General features: G+C 42.0%; 1 protein-coding gene across 1 annotated transcript; it reads right to left on the bottom strand.

Moving 5' to 3' along the window:
* Positions 1 to 9,866: 9,866 nt before the first annotated feature.
* On the bottom strand, positions 9,867 to 22,852 carry LOC118359021 (GTP-binding protein REM 2-like). The gene is made up of 5 exons (XM_035737161.2): positions 22,573 to 22,852; positions 21,240 to 21,555; positions 20,934 to 21,007; positions 12,927 to 13,104; positions 9,867 to 10,828 (listed from the first exon to the last, which is right to left on the bottom strand). The coding sequence occupies exons 1-5, from the start codon at positions 22,624 to 22,626 to the stop codon at positions 10,536 to 10,538; spliced, it is 915 nt and encodes a 304-aa protein (XP_035593054.1). The 5' UTR covers positions 22,627 to 22,852; the 3' UTR covers positions 9,867 to 10,535.
* Positions 22,853 to 24,773: the final 1,921 nt, after the last annotated feature.

Below are 24,773 nucleotides of genomic sequence, written 5' to 3'. Positions count from 1 at the left end.
GTGCAGTTGCAAACCGTAGTCTGGCTTTTTTATGGCAGTTTTGAAGCAGCAGCTTCTTCCTTGCTGAGTGGCCTTTCAGGTTATGTGGATATAGGACTCTTTTTACTTTGGACATAGATACTTTTGTACCTGTTTCCTCCAGCATCTTCACAAGGTCCTTAGCTGTTGTTCTGGGATTGATTTGCACTTTTTGCATCAAAGTACGTTCTCTGTCTCTAGGAGACAGAACGCGTCACCTTCCTGAGCGGTATGGCAGCTGCGTGGTCCCATGGTGTTTATACTTGCATACTATTGTTTGTACAGATGAATGTGGTACCTACAATTTTTTTTTCTGAGGTCTTGGCTGATTTCTTTTGATTTTCCCATGATGTCAAGCGAAGAGGCACTGAGTTTGAAGGGAGGCCTTGAAATACATCCACAGGTACACCTCCAATTGACTCAAATTATGTAAAATAGCCTATAAGAAGCTTCTAAAGCCATGACATCATTTTCTGGAAGCTGTTTAAAGGCACAGTCAACTTAGTGTATGTAAACTTCTGACCCACTGGAATTGTGATACAGTGAATTATAAGTGAAATAATCTGTTTGTAAACAATTGTTGGAAAAATGACTTGTGTCATGCACCAAGTAGATGTCCTAACCGACTTGCCAAAACTATCGTTTGTTAACAAGACATTTGTGGAGTGGTTGAAAAACGAGTTTTAATGACTCCAACATAAGTGTATGTAAACTTCCGAATTGAACTGTAAATAGAGAGGGAGAGTGGGGCGAGAAGATGAATAGAGAGAAGACATCTGGATGTTAGGACAATGGGAAGAAGACAACTTACCTGGTGGGATTCAGAATCTGATGGAAAACTGAAGAGGTGGTTTGGAGTGTGGCTCAGGAGCTCTACCTGGCAATATCCCTACGCTTATATGAATCACTTTCCTCCTCTACTCTTTTTCTGAGAGATAAGGCTGTTGGCCCGAATTCTGACGTATGGCCCACTGAAAAACCAACCACTACCTTCTGGTCTGTCAGCTTGAACAAGGGCCAAGGCACTAGGATTTCGTCTGTCTGGTAAAGCCGTAGCTGATATGGTGACTAATGGTGGGATAAGTACCTAATTGTCATATGCGAGTAAAAGTAAAGATACCTTAAAAAAAAAATATTCAAGTAAAAATGAAAGTCACCCAGTAAAATACTACTTCAGCTACTTCAGTAAAAGTCTAAAAGTATTTGTTTTTAAATACACTTAAGTATCAAAAGTAAATGCAATTGCTTAAATATACTTAATATATATCATTTCAAATGTCCTACCTTAAGCAAACCAGATGGCGCCATTTCCTTGTTTTTATTTATTTACGGAAAGCCAGGGGCACACTCCAACACTCAGACATAATTTACAAACAAAGCATGTGTGTTTAGTGAGCCCGCCAGATCAGAGACAGTAGGGTGGACCAGGGATGTTCTCCTGATAAGTGTGTGAATTGGACCCTTTTCCTGTCCTGCTAAGCATTCAAAATGTAACGAGTACTTTTGGGTGTCAGGGAAAATGCATGGAGTAAAAAGAAAATTATTTTATTTAGGAATGTAGTGAAGTAAAATTAAAACTTGTCAAAAATATAAATAGTAAAATAAAGTACAGATACAAAAAAAAAAACGACTTAAGTATTACTTTGAAGTATTTTTACTTAAGTACTTTACACCACTGATGGTGACCATGATTTCTCAGTTCATGTCTGCTCAGTGGAAGGTTGCACCAGCAGTTCTGAAAGTTCCTGATAATGATTAAATCATCTGCTGTCCTTCATCATATGACTCTGTCATGAAAAACAAGTTGTTGACAAAGTTACCGAAATTTACGCTGAGTCCTGTACATTAGGATTGCATATTCTTATACCATGGCATTGTTGAATACTCATTTCTGATTGGCATGATGGTCATTCTAGAGCGTGCATTATTTCCCTTCATAAACTGAGTGGTTAAAGCCCTGAATGCTGATTGGCTGAAAGCTCTGGTTTATGAGACCATATACCACGGATATGACAAAACATACACAACATACATTTAGCTTTCAACAGGGAAGATTTGTATAAACCTTGCTGTCTGTCTCTCTGACATTTGCAACAAGACAGGCAAGACAAGCAGGCAGCGTTTCTCAGCCAGTTGAAATCATGAAACAGCTAACATAATTTTTATGGATATATAGTGCCTTCGGGAAGGAGTCATTTTTATAAATTAAAAAATGTACCTCAGCAATCTACACACAATAGCCCATAAAGACAAAGCAAAAACAGGTTGTTAGACATTTTTGCAAATTTATAAAAAATTAAAAACAGAAATGCCTAATTTACATAGGTATTCAGATCTTTTGTTATGAGACTTGAAGTTGAGCTCAGGTGCATCCTGTTTCTACAACTTGATCGGAGTCCACCTGTCATAAATTCCATTGATTGGACATTATTTTGAAATGCACATAACTGTCTTTAAAAGGTCCTATAACATTTCTGCAGCATTGAAGGTCTCCAAGAACACAGTGGCCTCCATCGTTCTTAAATTGAAAAAAGCTTGGAACCACCAAGAGGTGGTGACCAAGAACCCGCTGGTCATCCTCACATGGCTACAGAGTTCCTCTGTGGAGATGGGAGAATCTTCTAGAAGGACAACCATCTCTGCAGCACTCCACCAATTAGGCCTTTATGGTAAAGTGGTCAGACGGAAGCCACTCTTCAATAAAAGGCAGATGACAGCCCTCTTGGAGTTTGCAAAAATGCACCTAAACACTCTCAGACCTTGAAAAAAAGATTCTCTGGTCTAAAGAAACCAAGATTGAACTCTTTGGCCTGAATGCCAAGCGTCACGTCTGGAGGAAACCTGGCACCAACGCTCCCCATCCAACCTTTCAGAGTTTGAGAGCATCTGCAAAGAAGAATGGGAGAAACTCCCCAAATACAGCTGTGCCAAGCTTGTCTCGTCATACCCAAGAAGACTCGATGCTGTAATCGCTGCCAAAGGTGCTTCAAGAAAGTGCAGAGTAAAGGGTCTGAATACTTAGGCAAATGTGATTTTTCAAAAAAATGATTTGTATAAATTAGCAAACATTTCTAAAAACGTGTTTTTGCTTTGTCATTAAGGGGTATTGTGTGTAAATTGAAGAAGACATTTTTTTTTAAAGATCAGATTTAGAGTAAGTGTAACGGCTCTCGTCGAAAGGAGTGGACCAAAGCGCAGCGTGGAAAGTGTTCATGATACTTTATTCAAAAACGTCAAAAGAAAAATAACAAACGCGAAAACGAAAGCGCACAGTTCTGTCAGGTACAGACACTAAACACAAAACAAGATCCCACAGAACCCAAAAGGAAAATGACAACTTATATGTTCTCCCCAATCAGAGACAATGATAGACAGCTGCCTCTGATTGGGAACCACACATGGCCAAAAACAAAGAAATAGAAAACATAGACTTTCCCACTCGAGTCACACCCTGACCTAACCAAACATAGAGAATAATAAGGATCTCTAAAGTCAGGGCGTGACAGTAAGGCTGTAACATAACAAAATGTCAAGGGGTCTGAATACTTTCCGGAGGCACTGTATACAAAGAAATGTCAATTGAAAAAATGTCAAATGAAACAGCAAAGTGCAGCTAGTTTGCAGTCTTTCCAGTAAGTTAGCCATAGTTGGTTAGCTAGCAAGCAAGGGATAAGAATTTTGCCAGCCACTATGGCAATGGAACATTTAGAACGAACGTCTGGGTCGCGTCCATAGATACAAAACAAAAAGACTGAATGACTAGGTCGCGTCTCTGGCAACCCAACGGATAGAATGAACCACCAGCCGGTTTGGGTAGCAACCCTAGATTTGTGTCGGGACTATATCTTGTGGAAAGATGAAATAGCATGAATAAATTAATCAATAATGTAAAGTTTTTAATGAAAATGCCACTCATTATTTTAATTTGTTGGTACACGCTGTATAAAAGTGATAATGCGCTTGAAGCCCGTGTTTGGAGGATATATTGGCACAGTTTGCTGGACCTCTACTTCGTCACGGGCCTAGCAACACCCGTGCCAATATCATACAGATTAGTATCGTCATGAGTTGGGATTATTGTTCATTTTTTAGATAGCTAGCTAGCTATATATCTTAACAAAAGACTCCACTATGCAAGTAACGATTTCGGGTGCATTCGTAAATTCAGTCTGGCGATCTACTCCGTTTTTCAGAGCACTCTCGTCTGAGTGTGCCAGAGCACAGAATAACTGATGAATTTACAAACGCTCAACACCCGTTGAATATGGCCGGTGTCAGTAAACGTTGGCAAAAATGTTTTATTAAATTGTTGATAATGTCACGTGTGCTCACTCTCTGGCCTCTAGGTCACCAGGCTTTTTTTTGTGTCAGTGGGAAAAACGTCAGGTCCGGGAGCCGCTACAGTCTCTCATATGTCTCAACCAGATTGCCAAGCTTCCCTGCCTCAGCTGGTCTGCGCATCAGCAGGGGTGACCGGTCCACTCCTGATCCCCGGGATCGTCCCTTTGGTTGGCGTCCCGCGGCTGGAGCCGAGTGTGCCGGGGAGGGGGTATCGTCAGGTATGCTCTCTCTAGGGCACTCTAGCTCGCCATGTTCATGCGTCTCAGCCAGATTGACAGGTTTCCCGCGCCTCAGCAGAGGTGACCGGTCCGCTACTGATCCCCTGGATCATCATTTTGGTCGGTGTACTGTGGCTGGAGCCGCTCCTTGGGGAGAGGGTAAGGTCACATGTGCTCCCTCTCCGGCCTCTAGGTCACCAGGCTGCTCATTATTGAGCACACTTGTCACCATCGTTACGGGCACCTCGCGTCATCAGACTCACCTGGACTCCATCACCTCCCTGATTATCTTCCCTATAAATGTCACTCCATTTGGGTCCTTCCCCAGGCATTATTGTTTCTGTTACAGTATCATGTCTATGCATTGTTTGTGTTTCTTGTTTTGTATTTAGTTGCATTTATTTATTATAACACTCACTCCCTGAACTTTCTTCCCGACTCTCAGCGCACTTGTTATTTTTTCTTTTTTTTCTTTCATCTTTATTTAACCAGGTAGGCCAGTTGAGAACAAGTTCTCATTTACAACTGCAACCTGGCCAAGATAAAGCAAAGCAGTGCAACAAAAACAACAACACAGAGTTACACATGGGATAAACAAACATACAGCCAATAACACAATAGAAAAATCTGTATACAGTGTGTGCAAAATTAAGTAAGGAGGTAAGGCAATAAATTGGCCAATAGTGGCAAAGTAATTACAATTTAGCAATTTACACTGGAGTGATATATGTGCAGATGAGGATGTGCAAGTAGAAATACTGGTGTGCAGAAGAGCAGAAAAACAAAAACAAATATGGGGATGAGGTAGATAGTTGGTTGGATGAGCTATTTACAGATGGGCTGTGTACAGCTGAAGCGATCGGTAAGCTGCTCTGACAGCTAACGCTTAAAGTCAGTGAGGGAGATATGTCTCCAACTTCAGCGATTTTTGCAATTCGTTCCAGTCATTGGCAGCAGAGAACTGGAAGGAAAGGCGGCCAAAGAGGTGTTGGCTTTGGGGATGACCAGTGAAATATACCTGCTGGAGCGCATGCTACAGGTGGGTGTTGCTATCGTGACCATTGAGCTGAGATAAGGCGGAGCTTTACCTAGCAAAGAGTTATAGATGACCTGGAGCCAGTGGGTTTGGCGCCGAATATGTAGTGAGGACCAGCCAACGAGAGCATACAGGTCGCAGTGGTGGGTAGTATATGGGGCTTTGGTGATAAAACGGATGGCACTGTGATAGACTGCATCCAATCTGCTGAGTAGAGTGTAGAAACAGGAGAAAGGGAAGCGCTACTAAGGTGCACAATAATACATTTTGGTAGACAGAAGGTGCTCTTTGGTAAAAGGGGTGAATTGGTCATCAAAAAGAAAGGAGGACAAGGCAGGGTAGCCTAGTGGTTAGAGCGTTGGACTAGTAACCGAAAGGTTGCAAGTTCCCAGAGCTGGGATTCTGTCGTTCTGCCCTTGAACAGGCAGTTAACCCACTGTTCCTAGGCTGTCATTGAAAATAAGAATGTGTTCTTAACTGACTTGCCTAGTTAAATAAAGGTACATTCAAAAAAAATACTCTTCATATAATTAATTAAAATGCCTTTATTTGTATGGCATGTTCAATAGAAACAAAGTTTTAAAAATCTGACACGTTTTGGCTTCATGGCCTTCGCCAGGGAGTACAACGAAATAATACAATGTCCTCTTTTGAACAGCTTTTCCAATTAGCCCTAATTTGAAGAGGGAGTGGTTACAAAATGGACTGGACACACCTAGTAAGCAATAATATACACATTAAAAAGTAAAATACTGTAGCTATGTTATCATAAAAATACAACTCCAAGCTAGAAGTATCAGAACACTTAGAAAGGTAGTTCTAACCTTAAATATGACTGGGAGAAGTGTCAAGAATAAGAAAGCAATATATTCCATAGTACACTAGAACACAGCAAAACATGAACAACAACAGTCTAAACATAGCTGAGGGAAATTGAGTAGAGTGTTGGAGGCTATTTTGTCAATTGCATCGCCGAAGTTAAGGATCGGTAGGATAGTCAGTTTTACGAGGGTATGTTTGGCAGCATGAGTGAATGAGGCTTTGTTGCGAAATAGGAAGCTGATTCTAGATTTAACTTTGGATTGGAGATGCTTAATGTGAGTCTGGAAGGTGAGTTTACAGTCTTGCCAGACACCTATGTATTTATAGTTACAGCCAGCAGCACAGTTACATTCACCAAAGCTCTGGATAACATGAAAAGCCTAACCAGCTCTGCTAGGGTGAGTGAAATGGTCAGAGTTTGGGTGACGGCTAAAGCTTAAGAGGGTGTGAACGATGCTGAATGGGTGTAGACAAAGAAAAGCACTCTAGTAGGTACCAAAACATTCAAAGTCCATTTTCTCAAAAGTCAGGTTACAAGTTTATCAACCTTCAAAGCAGAAATACTTCCCCATTGTTCCTCAAATGCAGTATAAGATGTACAATTTTGTAACTCTGTGTCTCTGCTTTTATCCAATGTAAAAAACACCATTTCAAATTTTGCTACAGACCAAATCCATTCCAAACACCGGCTTCAAGGGCATTATCACTTAAATATTTAACTCACTTCAGTTGTTACCATGGAGTGGTCCGTTTATGATAAAAACACATTTGTAAGTGGAAACCACTTTATATTATTAGATGTGATTGAAATGTGGCATTTATCTGAGTTGACTGTAATGTTTATGACATCTAGACAGTTATTTTCAGATTAGTTGGCAGTTGGGCCAAATTCCACTTTGTCAAGTGACTGAATTTCTTGCTTGGTGACTCAGCGGTGGCTTGCAGCTTCTACAATGATTAGATGACAAACTGTCTTTTTCAAAATTGTTTCTCATATTAAATGAAGAAAATACTTGTACAAGCCACCTTCCTATGATAGACTTTGGCAATGTAATGTATTGCATATGCATGCTGCTGCTTCCACATTACATATTCAATCTTCACAGTTTATCATGTGCTCTTTTATTACTAATGGGTCTCACCCACCATTGTGTCTTACACCAGAGTGTAGGCTGGACCTCACTAACCACAAGAAGGCTACAGCACTGGTGTCTGGCCATTCTTCAGAAGCCTCCGCCTTTTATGAAATGTAGCCGCTTTCAGACACGTTCACAGGATAGGCTATTTCTCAAAATCTCACATCGATGCACAAACATTGGAAAACCAGTGTTTTGCTTTTAAGGCCTATGGTCCTACAATAACCTACAGGGTAAATTGAGACTGGACAGTATGAATTCAGGGCCTCAAGAGCTTGTTTGTGGAGTAATGTAATTGTTTTGATCTCCAATTTGGACTGTTTGTTATGTATCGGCCAGCTTCATCACACAACATATCTGCAGTGGTTGTTTTTAATTTACATTAGTCTTGAGTTAAAATGGTACCATTTTAAGACAAAACAGTATGCTGGTTCAGTGTGATATCTGCCTATGTTCCAGGTATCCAGTAATGTAAAGAACTAAAGTAAAAATACTTTAAAGTACTACTTAAGTCATTGTTGGGGGTATCTGTACTTTACCTTACTATTCTTTAAAAAAAAAATTTTTACAACTTTTATTTTTACTTCACTACATTCCTAAAGAAAATAATGTACGTTTTATACTCTATACATTTTTCCTGACACCCAAAAGTAATCATTACATTTTGAATGCTTAGCGGGACAGGAAAATTATCCCATTCATGCACTTAACAAGAAAACATCCTTGGTCATTCCTACTGCCTCTGATTTGGCAGATTCATTAAACACAAATGCTTCGTTTGTAGATTATGTCTGAGTGTCGGAGTTTGCCCCTGGCTATCCTTAATAAACAACTATTTTTTTAAATTTATTTTTAATAATTGTACTTTTACTTTTGATACTTAAGTATATTTAAAACCAAATACTTTTAGACTTTTTTCTCAAGTAGTATTTTACTGGGTGACTTTAACTTTAACTGGAGTCATTTTCTATTAAGGTATCTTTACTTTTACTAAAGTATGACAATTGGGTACTTTTTCCACTATTGCCAGTATCCATTATCCACCCCCACTGCTCCCAGCCAGGGGTTTGGATCCAGGGGAATGAGTTACAGTGAAAAGATTATTTCATGCCACCATTTAAAGGGGGGGTTCCAATTCTGTTTCTCCCTGATTACAGCAGTGTTCTCCACTTCTCTTTGATGAGGTCCATGAAAATGATATGATGACCCATGATTATATACTCTGTTTCATTGCTTGCTCTTCAATAGCGTGGGTGTGAGTGGGAGTGAAAGGAGAGTGGAGTAAAGGGTGGTAGAGTGATGTTGTGGGATACTGATATCTGAGAGTCCTCTTCTCAACAATAAACATAACCACATTCGGAAATCTCATTCACTCCCCTTGAAGTGTACCCCAATTTTGTATGGGAAAATGTTGAACACAAATGTATATGGCACAAAGATTATAGGTCTCCTTGACAACAGTAACCTGGCAACGATAACTCTACATACAATAAATCCTGGCTGCATTCTCCATCCCCTCCCTCCTTATCTCTTATGCCCTCTCTATGTTCAGTCTCTCTCTGGCCCTTTCTCTACCCCTTCTCTGCATCCCCATGGATACAAGATTGTCTGTATACTCAAAAAAGCAAGTGAAGAGCTCACGAAAATAATAAAAACTATGTAATATCAGGGCTGCTACTCCGACTGCCCTATTGCACCTGTCCTGGAAACCTATGGGTAACTGCCAAAAGAAAGGAAACCCCAACAGAAAGTGTGATAAGGCGTTAATAGGGCACCAGAACAGCTTCAATGCAGCTGCAATGTGTCTTGGCATAGATTCTACAAGTGTCTGGAACTCTACTGGAGGGATTCTTACACAAGAAATTCCATAATTTGGTGTTTTGTTAATGGTGGTGGAAAAAGCTGTCTCTGGCGTCGCTCCAGAATATCCAATAAGTGTTCAATGGGTTGAGATCTGGTGACAGAGACACACAAACACCCTTTAAAGCCCCACACTCATTTGAGGCCCCTCTTTCAAAGTCACTAAAATCTCCTTCTAGCTATGGTAGCCAAAATAATCTGCAACTGGAAATTTTTATACAAGACCCTAAGCATAATGGAATGTTAATCGCTTAATTAACTCAGGAACCATACGTGTGGAAGCAGCTGCTTTCAATATACTTTGTACCCCTCAATTACTCAAGTGTTTCCTTTATTTAGGCAGTTACCTGTATCTCTACAATGCGAAGAGCATTCAGGGAAGTTTCTGCACTATAAAGTCTCTCAACTGTAACAGAACACACAGAGACAAATACATAGATAAAAGAGTCACCTTCCTTTCTCATGACTTCTATAACTATTTTATTTGATCCTCAATGAAATCACATGGGAATAGAGGTGGATAATCAATTCCGCCACTACAGTATGATGCTTTGTGTTGTATTTACAGGTGTTTAGCTAATGAATGGTTTTCTATCTATCACCTATGGTTCTCTAGTACAACATTTTTACACAAATAAACCCAGATACATCCATCTCTTCTTTAATGCAATTCTCTCTTCCTGCTCTTCTCTGCTTTATGCATGTGTCATCCCCTACAACTGTCCTCTTCCCATCACTCACTTTTACACTCACACATTGACACTCACTTTTCTCGTCACCATAATTTACCTCTTCGAATCATCTCTATTTTGTGATTACTTACATCTTATTTCCCTCTTGCTCTCTTTCTAGCCACCCCTCTCTTTCTGGCCACCCCTCTCTCTTTCTGGCCACCCCTCTCTCTTTCTAGCCACCACTCTCTCTTTCTGGCCACCCCTCTCTCTTTCTAGCCACCCCTCTCTTTCTAGTCACCCCTATCTCTTTCTAGCCACCCCTCTCTTTCTAGCCACCCCTCTCTCTTTCTAGCCACCCCTCTCTCTTTCTAGCCAACCCTCTCTCTTTCTAGCCAACCCTCTCTCTTTCTATCCCTTCCATCATCCCTGATCACAGGGCACCCAGGTCATGGCAGGACCGGGACTTTTGTCTAAAGAACTTGCCCCCCTCTCGTTCCCTCTCGCGGGGGTAGCGTGGGACCAGGCTAGTGAGGAAACGCTTGGCACGGTGGGTGATGCTCTCCCGGCCGCCAGCCATGTCGTGCCCACAGGCCCCTGGAGGCACCGGGCTGAGGCCCCTGGCTAACCTCACAGCATACTCCAGGAGCTCTGCCGTGCGGTGATCCAGAGAAGCTGACATCTCTACATATAGACAGTCAAACAGAGAAGCGCTGGTGAGGGCCTCTGAGAGAAGAGAGAGAGAAAAAGTGAGACGATGATGACGATGATGAGGGAAAAATAAAGACACCCATAAGCACAGTTGTCAGTGGTAAACACATTTTGGATGAGAACATTTTGGGTGGGTACACAGTGATGTGCTGGTGTCACAGGTTCATTCATATTAGTTACATGATAAAGCACCTCTTATTATGTCATTGTCCTGTGACTCAGCCCAGCTCCTCTCTGGTTGACATCAGATACACTACAATATCAATATCCCTGCCTCTGTGAATTTATTGTGTCATTACAGACTAGTATTCCCAGGACAAATACACACACATCGAAAGCATTTCTTAAAAAGAAGTATATAGCACATATAGATGTCACGACTTCCGCCGAAGTCGGTCCCTCTCCTTGTTCGGGCGGTGTTCGACGTCACCGGTCTTCTAGCCATCGCCGATCCACTTTTTTATTTTCCATTTGTTTTGTCTTTGTTTTCTACACACCTGGTATCTATTTCCCAATTACATGTTCATTATTTAAACCCTCTGTTTCCCACATGTTAGTGTGCGTGTTTATTGATTGTTCATGTCGGTACTTGTCGGCTGGTTATGTTTGCCGGGTTATGTATTTACACCCGTTATTTTCGAGTGACCGGTATTTCTCCGCACCTTGAGTATTGTCTGTATACTGGTGCTGTTGTGGAATTAAATACCTTGTACACTCATTTCTGCTCTCCTGCGCCTGATTCACTGCACCAGTTACCCACCGCCTGACAATAAAATATAGAGTGCAAGACAGAGATCCCGGGAATGAGACGCCAGATGATGAAAGACGGTGAGAAGCAACTGCCCTAATTGGTCCTAATTAAAACTGTGTTTGTTATTAGAGTGGAAGAGAGGAAGAGAGGTATGGTAAATCTTGTTTTTTTTTTTCCTGAGGGAAATTTCAACCGATGCCTGTGAAAAGCAATTAATCAGAATGCCTTACTCTCTGCCTCAGGCCTACTCAGACAAAGGCTCTTGGCTCTGCGATTACATAACACTGAATCCAAAAACGTCTAGGTCTGAAGAGCTGCATTCTGGAGAAACACTTATCACACAGAGAAGGGTGGGGGTGAAATTGAGAAAGTTTGAAAGAACAAAAGTTTTGTGTTTTACAGGTTGAGGGAACCAAACAGCCGAGCTCAGGTTGGTCTTCTGAACACACCACACAGCCATATCCTCAGTTGATATGTACGTTTAGATGAATAGGGTGTGTGTTCTCAGTATCTCATGCACAGTTCTCAGCATGCACATCCCCTCCCCCCATACTCCCACACTGCACTGCAGCTGAAACGCTGTGCCACTTTCCGTCTATATTCCTGTAAATCTCCCCCCACAGCAGTACCCTGCAGAGATACAGTACAGAACTCAACCTGACAACACGCAGGGTGGAGATGGCAGGCAGGAATAAGGCAATGAGAGGAGAGAGCATCTATAGGGAGAGATAATCTTTAGGGAAAGTTATAGGGAGAGATAATCTTTAGGGAAAGGAATAGGTAGAGATAATCTTTAGGGAAAGGTATAGGGAGAGATAATCTTTAGGGAAAGGTATAGGTAGAAATAATCTATAGGGAAAGGTCAAATCAAATCAAAGTTTATTTGTCACGTGCGCCGAATACAACAGGTGTAGCATTTCACCTTACAGTGAAATGCTGACTTACAGGCTCTAACCAATAGTGTGAAAAAAGGTATGTGTGTGTGTAGGTAAGTAAAGATACAAAACAACAGTAAAAAGACATTTGAAAATAACAGTAGCAAGGCTATATACAGACACCGGTTAGTCAGGCTTATTGAGGCAGTATGTACATGTAGGTATGGTTAAAGTGACTATGCATATATGATGAACAGAGAGTAGCAATAGCGTAAAAAGAGGGGTTAGCGGGTGGTGGGACACAATGCAGATAGCCTGGTTAGCCAATGTGCGGGAGCAAAGGGAAAGGTATAGGGAGAGATAATCTTTAGGGAAAGGTATCCGCTAGGACAGTGCAGGTTATACAAAGCATCTTAAGGTTGCAGAGACAATGGGGGACATCATTCTATCGCAGTCCTGTAACAAAGAGAGGGCCAAGCTGCCTCACCTTGAGTGCTGACCTCACGTGAACGGACCAGGTCGCTCTTGTTGCCCACGAGGATGATGGGAGTTTGCGGTTGCGTCTCCCTGAGGAGGAGGCGGAGTTGGGCGGTGCGGTGGAAACTCCGCCTGTCCGTCACAGAGAACACCAGGACACACACCTCACACTGGAGATCAGACAGGTCCTGAGAGAGAGATCACCACATGACACCACTTTACCTTCCATTTTGTCATATGAATTTCAATAAGAATACACTCCTATTTACTGTATAAGAAAGGCCATACTTGTACTTGTATAGAACAACCAAATCTACACTATATATACAAAAGTATGTGGACACCCCTTCAAATGAGTGGATTTGGCTATTTCAGCCACACCTGTTGCTGACAGGTGTATAAAGTTGGGCACACAGCCACACCATCTCCCTAGACAAACATTGGCAGAATGACCTTACTGAAGAGTTCAGTTACTTTCAACGTGGCACCGTCACAGGATGCCACCTTTCCAACAAGTCAGTTTGTCAAATTTCTGCCCTTCTAGATCTGCGCCGGTCAACTGTAAGTACTCCTGTTGTGAAGTGGAAACGTCTAGGAGCAACAACGGCTCAGCTGCAAAGTGGTGGGGCACATAAGCTCACAGAATGGGACCGGCGAGTGCTGAAGTGCATAAAAATTGTCTGTCCACGGTTGCAACACTCACTACCGAGTTCCGAAACTGCCTCTGGAAGCAATGTTAGCACAATAACTGTTCGTTGGGAGATTCATGTAATGGGGTTCCATGGCCGAGCAGCTGCTCACAAGCATAATATCACCATGCACAATGCCAAGCGTCGGCTAGAGTGGTGTAAAACTCGCCGCCATTGGACTCTGGAGCAGTGGAAAAGCGTTCTCTGGAGTGATGAGTCACGCTTCACCATCTGGCAGTCTGACGGACACATCCAGGTTTGGCGGATGTCAGGAAAACACTACCTGCCCGAATGCATAGTGCCAACTGTATGGTATGGTGAAGGAGGAATAATGGTCTGAGACTTTTTCATGGTTCGGACTAGGCCCCTTAGTTCCAGTGAAGGGAAATCTTAACACTACAGCATAAAATGACATGCTAGATGATTCTGTGCTTCCAACTTTGCGGAAACAGTTTGGTTAAGGCCCTTTCCTGTTTCAGCAAGTCAATGGCTTCGTGCAGAAAGCAAGGTCCATACAGAAATGGTTTGTCGAGATCGGTGTGGAAGAACTTGACTGGCCTGCACAGAGCCCTAACCTTAACTCCATCGAATACCTTTGGGATGAATTGGAAGGCTGACAGCGAACAAGGCCTAATTGCCCAGCATCAGTGCCTGACCTCACTAATGCGCTAGTGGCTGAATTCCCCGCAGCAATGTTCCAACATCTAGTGGAAATCCTTCCCAGAAGAGTGGAGGCTGTTACCGCAGCAAAGGGGGGACCAACTCCATATTAATACCCATAATTTTGGAATGATATGTTCGACAAGCAGGTGTCCACATACTTTTGGTCATGTAGTGTATATGTTATTCCTATGAATAAGAAAGCGGTTAACCCTGCTGCCAGGTTTTCAAAATGATAGGAACATTTGGCGACACATATTTTTATGTGTCTTAAAGTGTGCACATTTTTAGAGCCTTGTGAATGAGGGTCAGCAGCAACATTTCATTAGGGACAGTTCAAACTTTACTGAGGTGGTCCAAAATAGGGAAGGGTTGTCTTACTTTTTTTGTTGCTTTGGGGAGGGTTGTGTGTTTTTTTATTGGGCACAGAGGAGGGAGGTTTCCCTGGTTTACATTCGCTCTTTTGAAGGACTTACTATATAAATTCTTACATTGTAGACAAATGTCGTCATCTGCTTGCATGCGCCTCCCCTATATCAAGGTGTTTTGGTACTTCCCTTATGCACTACGCTTCAACGCATGCTAACTTTTACTACACCATAGGTCAATATCTTCTACCAGTCTAACTTCCTATCCTGCCCTCTATCCAGATCTGCAATAGGCTAACTAGCAACCTTACCACACATAAAAGCTGCATACATTTTTTTTATACCTTAATTTAACTAGGCAAGTCAGTTAAGAGCAAATTCTTATTTTCAATGACAGCCTGGGAACAGTGGGTTAACTGCCTTGTTCAGGGGCAGAACGACAGATTTTCACCTTGTCAGCTCGGGGATTCAATCTTGCAACCTTTCGGTTACTAGTCCATTGCTCTAACCACTAGGCTACCTGGCGAATCCACAAAAACAAATAGGAGTAGCTGATAGGCAGCAGAGAGCCCAGCTGCAACATTACACATGAAAGAAAAGTTAAGCGAAGAACAGTGAAGAACACACGGGCCCCACAGGGGTGTGAATAACACAGGGGCCCCACGGGGGTGTGAAGAAGACAGGGGACCCACAGGGGTGTGTGCTTAGTCCCCTCCTGTACTCCCTGTTCACCCATGACTATGTGACCAACACACCTCCAACACCATCATCAAGTTCACTGATGAAACGAAGGTGTTAGGCAACGATGAGTCAGCCTACAGGGAGATCAGTAACCTGGCAGTGTGGTGCCAGAGCAACAACCCTTCCCTCAACATCAGCAAGACCAAGGAGCTGATTGTGGACTACATGAAAGAGGGGGGGGGGGTGAGCATACCCCATCCACATCAACGGGGCAGCAGTGGAGCAAGTAGACAGCTTCAAGTTCCTCATTGTCCAAAGCACTAAAGACTTAAAATGGTACAAGCACACACACAGTCATGAAGATGGTGCGACAGTGCCTCTTCCCCCCCAGGAGGTTGAAAAAGTTTGGCATGGGCTCTCAAATCCTGAAAAGGTTATACAGCTGTACCATTGAGGGCATATTGACTGGCTGCATCACTACTTGGTATGGCAATAGCACCGGCCTCAATCGCATGGCACTACAGAGGGTTGTGCGGACAGCTCAGTACATCACTGGGTCCGAGCTCCCTGCCATCCAGGACCTCTATATCAGGCGGTGTGAAAAGAAGGCCTGGAAAATTGTCAAAGATCCCAACCACACAAGCCATAGATTATTTTCTCTGCTGCTTCACAGCAAGAGGTAGCAGTGCATCAAGTCTGACACAAACAGGCTCATGAAAAGCTTCTATCCCCAAGCAATAAGACTGATAAAAAGCTAACAAAATAGCTACATGGACTGAGTTTACCTTATATCCTTATTTACCTTTTATTTCAATTTTGTCTCTATGCACACTCACAGGGCCCTAACACACACAAACAATCGCTCCATAATTTGCTAACTCACACATAATATGCACATACACCTGCATAACCACTCACATGCAAGCTGCTGCTATTCTGTTTATCCTGTTGCCTAGTCCCCTTACCCCTTATACATATCTACCTCCATCACTCCAGTATCCCTGCACATGTAAATATGGTATTGGATCTGACTTTTTAAATATTTCCTGTCTATAGTATGCTCACTTACTTTATTATGCGATTTATATTTCCTATTCTTATTTCTTGTGTGTGGTTTTTTCCTAGTAATACATTGCTATTGATTATTGCATTGTTGGGTTTTGAGTTTGCAAGAAAGGAATTTCACTGTAGTTGTGTATGTGACATTAAAACTTTAAACTTGAAGACGAGACACGCAGCTCAACAAGCTCCACCATTGATCTTGTTTAGGGACAATACAATTATCCTACCTAGATTAGCCTACAACACCACAATGCAATGAATAATTGCATTATTGTTTTTAAGTGAGTACAAAATTCTAGTGATTCGCTGTCTGTTGCAGATCATCATTCTCCCAAGTCGTCCTATAATAATGTGGCCACATATGCTCCAGGCAGGCCTAGTTATTCAGGAAAGCTTAAAGCAGGCTCTGCCTCGTCTCCAATTCGAGTGGCTAGCCTGGCGCACCTAGAACCTAATGCTTCAATATAGCTTAAATATTTGTCATTTATCTTTTTAAATGTATTACCTTTTATATTTGGCATAAACACAACCAGTCAATGTTTAAATCGGATTAAGCTACTTCAAAAATATAATTCCAGCATCCTCAAAATGGCTTGACATTAACCAGGTTTCCATCCAACCTTTTTAATGCCATTAAAATAATCTCACACTTTTGTCCATAATAATCTCATCATGTAGGCTATACCCACGCTGTATCTAAGAGCTCTTGGCTAAAGTGGGCACATTCACTAGACCAAAACTTTTTTTTTGCAACAAAACCATCAGTAGGCACTAGAGTTGTAAACCCATTGAATGTTTTAAAAAAAATATTCGGTACTTGGGAATTTGACTGCAAAAGATATTTGCAGATTTTAGAATATTCACATGAAAATCATGCACTAATTGGATGAAAACCTAGCTTTAGACACCATCTTACGGCCGTCGGTGCCGTAAGATGAGGGAGGATGATAAAAAATGTTTATGACCATGGCCTTATTTATATTACAGCATACTGGATGACTATCATTCATATTTCATTCACCCAGCTCAATGTAACATCATCAGGTTAAGGCTACTACACGATACTCAAATGTTCCCTGTACTCATCATGAGGTTGCTACAACCTAGCCTATGAATGAAAGTTAACAACGTAGGTGCACAGGTCGAGAGAATTATGAGTAATCAAGCTGTTAGACAGTGACACATTCAATACACATTCAGTACTTGCACACTCTTACCTACATCTAGCTGATCTAGGGTGTAATCATTAGTCCAACAGTTGCAAATGAGAGTTTCTACTGGACAAATTCAGTTGTTTATCCTTGTTTTGTTCCATTTGCTTCCGTTTAAGAATCATTTTTCAACAGAATTGGCGCAATAAATACACCTCTGATCACACTCAAAACATTCACAGTTCATTTTCATACCAGGCACATACAAACAGCTTGTTGTATATATAATTCCTTCTCGCATCTATCTATGCCCTCTCCTCCTCTCACCTTCTTCCTTCGCTTGTGGACTTCAGTGCCGAACACATCAGCTGTCTGTGACCAGGCGAAAAAACCTTTCCATGCCAAACCTTCATATCATGACTGATAACTGCTACAAACCGCCTACATCGTTGTCACGCCATATTCAAAATAGGCATAGCTACTAGGAACTAGAACTAAACCCGCTACTAAAACTAAACCCGCTACAATCATGTAGTACAGTTTGGTCAGTTTAGCGGTTACACCGGCAGGCCCAGGTGGCTATAAATTAATACATCCAAAAGCTTATGGAAGAGTTCCAGTGTTGGATAGACATAGCCCTCTAGCTAACATAGCATTCCTCTCTGTTTGAGCTGGGTGTTTGAGTATGCTAAACTAGCTAGCTGCATTTGACACTAGCTAAGTAAGTGAAAGTGAAAGTGTAACAAAATCTACTACGAAGTATAGCTATCTTTCTCTTTCTATCTACTCCTTAACTTTAGAATAAACTAATTTGTTCAAAACTGTTAAACTATTGTCTTTCTCTCTCTTTGAGTCAACTTTCACATTTTATGCACTGCAGTGCTAGCTAGCTGTAGCTTATGCTTTCAATACTAGATTCATTCTCTGATCCTTTGATTGGGTGAACAACATGTCAGTTCATGCTGCAAGAGCTCTGATAGGTTGGAGGACATCCTCCAGAAGTTGTCATAATTCTATCTATGGAAGGGGGTGAGAACCATGAGCCACCTAGGTTTTGTATTGAAGCAAATATACCCAGAGGAGGACATAAGCTAGCTGTCCTCCGGCTACACCATAGTGCTACCCCGGCTACACCATAGTGCTACCTCAGTGCAGCTGAGGCTACTGTAGACCTTCATTGCAAAACAGTGTGTTTTCATCAATTATTTGGTGACGTGAATATATTAAGAATAGTTTTATTTAAAAAATAATCCTTTTTAAAATCTTCAACCATTTGACTTTTTATGAAATTCACTGAGGAGGAGCCTCCACTGATAAACACCCTAAAGACTCTGGCAAGTGCACTAGTCCAGTGTCACTTTGATTATGCCTGCACATCACGGTTCACCAGCAGCCCCAAACATCTAAACAATAAGCTACAGACCAGCCACAACAAGCTTGCAAGAATTTTACTTAAACTCCCCACTCATACCCATCTGAAGATTGAACATTTTAATAAATCAAATCAAATCAAATTTTATTTGTCACATACACATGGTTAGCAGATGTTAATGCGAGTGTAGCGAAATGCTTGTGCTTCTAGTTCCGACAATGCAGTAATAACCAACGAGTAATCTAGCTAACAATTCCAAAACTACTACCTTATACACACAAGTGTAAAGGGATAAAGAATATGGACATAAAGAAATATGAATGAGTGATGGTACAGAGCGGCATAGGCAAGATGCAGTAGATGGTATCGAGTACAGTATATACGTATACATATGAGATAAATAATGTAGGGTATGATATATTTTACATCAATTCCCATCAATTCCATTATTAAAGTGGCTGGAGTTGAGTCAGTGTGTTGGCAGCAGCAACTCAATGTTAGTGGTGGCTGTTTAACAGTCTGATGGTGGCCTTGAGATAGAAGCTGTTTTTCAGTCTCTCGGTCCCAGCTTTGATGCACCTGTACTGACCTCGCCTTCTGGATGATAGCGGAGTGAACAGGCAGTGGCTCGGGTGGTTGTTGTCCTTGATGATCTTTATGGCCTTCCTGTGACATCGGGTGGTGTAGGTGTCCTGGAGGGCAGGTAGTTTTCCCCCGGTGATGTGTTGTGCAGACCTCACTACCCTCTGGAGAGCCTTACGGTTGTGGGCGGAGCAGTTGCCATACCAGGCGATGATACAGCCCGACAGGATGCTCTCGATTGTGCATCTGTAGAAGTTTGTGAGTGCTTTTGGTGACAAGCCAAATTTCTTCAGCCTCCTGAGGTTGAAGGTAGGGAGGGATGTATTTTCTGTTTGTCGAGATTGACATAGTCTATTTATTGTGGCGTTGAAAATGCAAACCATGATATTGAAGTGCCCGAATTCAGTATGCTTTGTATATTGGCTGTGTGGTGCATTGTCACAGAAACCTGTTGGTAGAAATTGTGTTGCTTATATTTAAAAAAATATATAAATATCAATATCAAAATGTTGAAAATCAGATTCCCCCTTAGCTGATCATTGTCTGCAGCCGCCACTGATCGTAGTATAATGAAACAGGCAGGGAGAGTGCGCTTGTCCGTGGTGGTCGGCGAACCTTCAACCTTGCATTTTGTTCTGGTAGTATGCAGTGAAAGTGTGCTGCCTGCAGCAGTCAAGACTTGAGAGTGGAGCCCTGTGCTCTTTCATTCTACGATTCCCCGCTGCCTAGAGACAAATTACCATATCACACCAACTGGGAACCAAGTCAATTACTGATGACACACGTAGAGAATACGATCACACACACACACGCACACTGGATGCCCTTCGAGTGAATCGTTCATAAGTCACTGAAAATTATTCAGGGACACTCAGTGAGCAAAGCTAAATTGGAATTCTAAAATCTGATTTGAAGATTCCAATCTTGAGACTGGACTGCATCAAAAGGCTAAAACATATTCTACTGAACATAATAGACTGAGCAGCATCACCAACATATCTTGGTCTCTCACACAAGACAACCAGAGAACAACGTCAGTGATGCAATTAGATAAGCAGAATCGCAATAAAATAAATCTATATAAGGTCAACAAAAAGGAAAGACCCAAATTCACTAAATCTTGTTATTTCAGACTGGAGAGCTACTACAATACCCAACCCCCCAGCTGGGTCAGGAACAGCAGAAGGAGAATATGTCCCCAGTACTGTACATCTGCTCAGTGAGCAGCTCCCTCCCGTACACATCCATGAACACGTTTGAAGAATACCCAGGGCAATAGGGGTAAACCTCTGGAAAATAACATGATAAGAAGCTTCCAAGCCAGTCAATAGCAGAGTCCCACAGGGGAAACTCCCATATTAAGAGTTAGTCCATGAGGAAAGACAAAGGGTAAAGGAGTGGGAGAGAGAAGGCTGGGGTAGAGTGCGACCACATATGTGCTGTTAGGCTCACCTTCCTCCAGTTGTCGTAGATAAGGATGGTGCAGTCCTCGTCGTCCACGGTAACAGTGTGCACATAGCCCTCCCCTGAGGGAGAGAGACATATCAGGCAAGTCTCAGGTGGAGATGGTGGAAATAAGGTTTTCAGTTTATGTTTTTTTTTACAAGACATACAAAACGTTGGGGTGTTTTGCCAGGCACAATTAGTATCATAGGCAATTTTTTGGTAAAAACAGTGGTCAGTCTGAGGGAAAACTAGACGGTTCACAAGCAGATATATCTTTCATATATTTTTGTCAACATCCAAACACCAATGCACCTTCAGAATCCACAGATGCAGTTCGATCCAAATCCCCAGCCAAGGCGATAGCAAGGCATGACTTGCCCACCCCATTCTGACCCAGCAGGGCAATTCGAAAGGGCCCTTCAGAGGGGGGTCTCCCCTCTACCGCTGAGGTGATGGTCTCATCCTTCGCCAGGCTGAAACTGATTGGAGGAGGAGAAGGTCCAGCCAACCCTGATGTCCAATCACAATCATCATGAACTGCTTCTTCCCGTCTGAGCTGGTGTTTGATTGGCAGAGGGGTACTTCCTCTGCGTAAAGGCGGTGCACTGGACAGAGTCATACTATCACACTAAAAGAGAGACAAATAAATAAATATACACAATATTTAAGCAATAATTCCCAAGAGGGTGTGGTATATGGCCAATATACTGTACCACGGCTAAGGGCTATTCTTATGCACGATGCAAGGCTGAGTGCACTATTGCTATTATAAAACGGTTACCAACATACCAAGTTTTTTCTTGATTTACCCATGGCTTTCAGCCAATCAGCATTCAGGGCTCAAACCACCCAGTTTATAAATTCCCATAGAACATGGACAAACCAGGCTCTGACTGTGAGTCCACATTTCCATCAGAATTCCACACTCTGTAGCAGCTTACCATACACACATACAATTGTATAGATAGCAGGGATTGTGGTGTGGCTTGAATGTGCAATGCTGCGCTACCGAGTGTACTACCACATCCTCAGCTGTCTCCAGGAAAACTTGAATCAATTTGACTGTAATAGACAGTGGGCTAGCCACTCTGTGCCTGACATGTCATCCCTTTTAGTGTGATCTGAAATAAAAAGCCCTAGGCACATGCATGACATTATCTCACCGTGTCTATCACCCTCATTATTGACATCTACACTGCTTCTGCCTCCCTCTATCCCCCTTTATATCTCTCCATCGCTTTCTCTAGCTTCATCTCTCGATTTATGTCTGTCTCTTTCTCTCTCACACAAGCACACACGCTCACGTACAGGCTCTCTCTCACACACACACACACACACACACACACACACACACACACACACACACACACAAATAGACGCAGAGAACCTTTAAGAACTGAATGGCCTCCTGCCCATGAACAAGTTCATGTCAGTTACATTTGAAGCTCAAAGAATAAACCAAATCAATTTGAGCCCTTCTGTTATGTCGTCAGCACTTCCCGCATCCTGTCACAACGCGTGCAAGCAGATAGACGTTCTTGACAATGTCTTGTGAAGCAACCGTTAAGTAATGACATATTTGCATCCATATAAACTGTTAAAAAGGTGGCTGCCCAGCACATTCTCTTTCAACATCTTCGCCTACCTTCACCAGTGTTTCCTCGATACTGATACTGTCTTTGAGCGCATCTGTCGGCATCTGCAACTTGAAATTACAACCAGTCAGAAATCGACTTTTAAGGAATCCCGAGTGTTTTCCCGCCCTCACACTCTTCTTACTCACGCGCTCTCTGCCTCAAGCCACACCAAAAACGGTTCTCTCTCTCTCTCTCATGCGCAATCACAAACACTACACGCACACAGACTCTGCTACATAGGCAACTGAAAACACTTTTCTCTCCCCCACAGTGTGCTCTCCTGTACAGTAAATTCGGTCCTCCTGCAGTGTCCTACCCAATTCTCGCTCTTCTGCATTTATGACTAAATTAAATGACGTGTAATTGTCGTTGTCAGCTTTTCATTTTCTAAGACAAAATGTGTTTAGGCTCTTGACCTACATCTGCGTCGACTACATTTTCCGTGTAGAGAAAAGTTCATGCGAAAGAAGAAGCTAATTTTACTCCGCTCTAAATTACCTTTTTGGATGCTCCAGGATAGTTACAGTAATAGGTTTACATTTCGCCACTAGGGGGCAGCAGATTCGTTTTATTTTCTCCAATAACTCTACCATGCATTGCCTTTTGTGTGCGTGCGTGCGTGTGTGCGTGTGTGCATCCGTTGCGGTCAGTGCCATGTAAGATTAGGGAGGACGATTTTTTTTATGAGCATGGCCTTATTTCTATTATAGAATATTGGATGACGGTCATTCATATTCCATTCACCCAGCTCAATGTAACATCGATAGGTTTAGTCTACTACATGATACTTGCATTTTCCCTATAGCCTAGCCCTCATGAGGTTGCTACAACCTAGCCCACGAATGAAAGTTTATAATGCACACTACCATTCAAAACTTTGGGGTCAATTAGAAATGTTCTTGTTTTTGAAAAGAACATGTTTTTAAAAATTGTCCATTAAAATAACATCAAATTGATCAGAAATACAGTGCAGACATTGTTAATGTTGTAAATGACTATTGTAGCTGGAAACTGAAGATTTTTTAATGGAACATCTACATTGGCATCTAGAGGCCCATTATCAGTAACCATCACTCCTGTGTTCCAATGGCACATTGTGTTAGCTAATCCAGTTGTGCACCGGGGCCTCCCACTCCTCTTTCTATTAATGGTTAGAGACAGTTTGTGCTGTTCTGTGAAGGAAGTAGTGCACAGCATTGTACGAGATCTTCAGTTTCTTGGCAATTCTCGCATGGAATAGCCTTCATTTCTAAGAACCAGAATAAACTGACAAGTTTCAGAGAAAGTTATTTGTTTCTGGACATTTTGAGCCTGTAATCGAACCCACAAATGCTGATGCTCCAGATACTCAACTAGTCTAAAGAAGGCCAGTTTTATTGCTTCTTTAAACAGAACAACAGTTTTCAGCTGTGCTAACATAACTGAAAAAGTTTTTTTTAATGATCAATTAGCCTTTTAAAATGATAAACTTGGATTAGCTAACACAACATGCCATTGGAACACAGGTGTGACGGTTGCCGATAATGGGCCTCTAGACGCCTATGTAGATATTCCAAACATCTGCTATTTCCAGCTACAATAGTCATTTACAACATTAACAATGTCTACACTGTATTTCTGATCAATTTCATGTTATTTTAATGGACAATTTTTTTACAAACCTAGCAGCGTTGCAGGTCTTGACACAAACCAGTGCGCCTGGCACCTACTACCATACCACTTTGAAAGGCAGTAACATCTTTTGTCTTGCCCATTCACCCTCTGAAGGGCACCCGTACACAATCCACATCTCAATTGTCTCAAGGCTTAAAAATCCTTTGTTAACTTGTCTCCTCCCCTTCATCTACACTGATTAAATTGGACTTAACAAGTAACATCAATAAGGGCTCATAACCTGGATTCACCTGGTCAGTCTATGTCATGGAGAGAGCAGGTGTTCTTAATATTTTGTACACTGTGTATTTAGTATAGTTTTATCTAAAACTAATATTTTTTTTAATGTTTCACTATTTTTATTTTTATGAAATTCACTGAGTAGGATGGTCCTCCCTCTCCTCCTCTGAGGAGCCTCCACTGATGTGCATATTTAAGTCTTTGGGCATACAACCTACTACTACTGTACATGTGCTAATATTTGTGTGTGTTTCTGCAGTCACCTTATCCCTGAGGCTTGGCCTGATAACATCTCAATTCTAACATATTCTCTCTC

This window comes from Oncorhynchus keta, chromosome 26 (assembly GCF_023373465.1).
Source record: "Oncorhynchus keta strain PuntledgeMale-10-30-2019 chromosome 26, Oket_V2, whole genome shotgun sequence".
Taxonomy (NCBI): domain Eukaryota; kingdom Metazoa; phylum Chordata; class Actinopteri; order Salmoniformes; family Salmonidae; genus Oncorhynchus; species Oncorhynchus keta.
This window is presented reverse-complemented; position numbering and strand designations above follow the sequence as displayed.

Excerpts from the sequence above, each read along its gene's own strand:
- LOC118359021 (XM_035737161.2), bottom strand. The coding sequence starts at position 22,626 with ATGCCGACAGATGCGCTCAAAGACAGTATCAGTATCGAGGAAACACTG. Across the intron at positions 21,008-21,239 it reads TGCATCTGTGGATTCTGAAG|GGGAGGGCTATGTGCACACT; the intron begins GTGCATTGGTGT and ends TCTCTCCCTCAG. Across the intron at positions 10,829-12,926 it reads ACGTGAGGTCAGCACTCAAG|AGGCCCTCACCAGCGCTTCT; the intron begins GTGAGGCAGCTT and ends CTCTTCTCTCAG.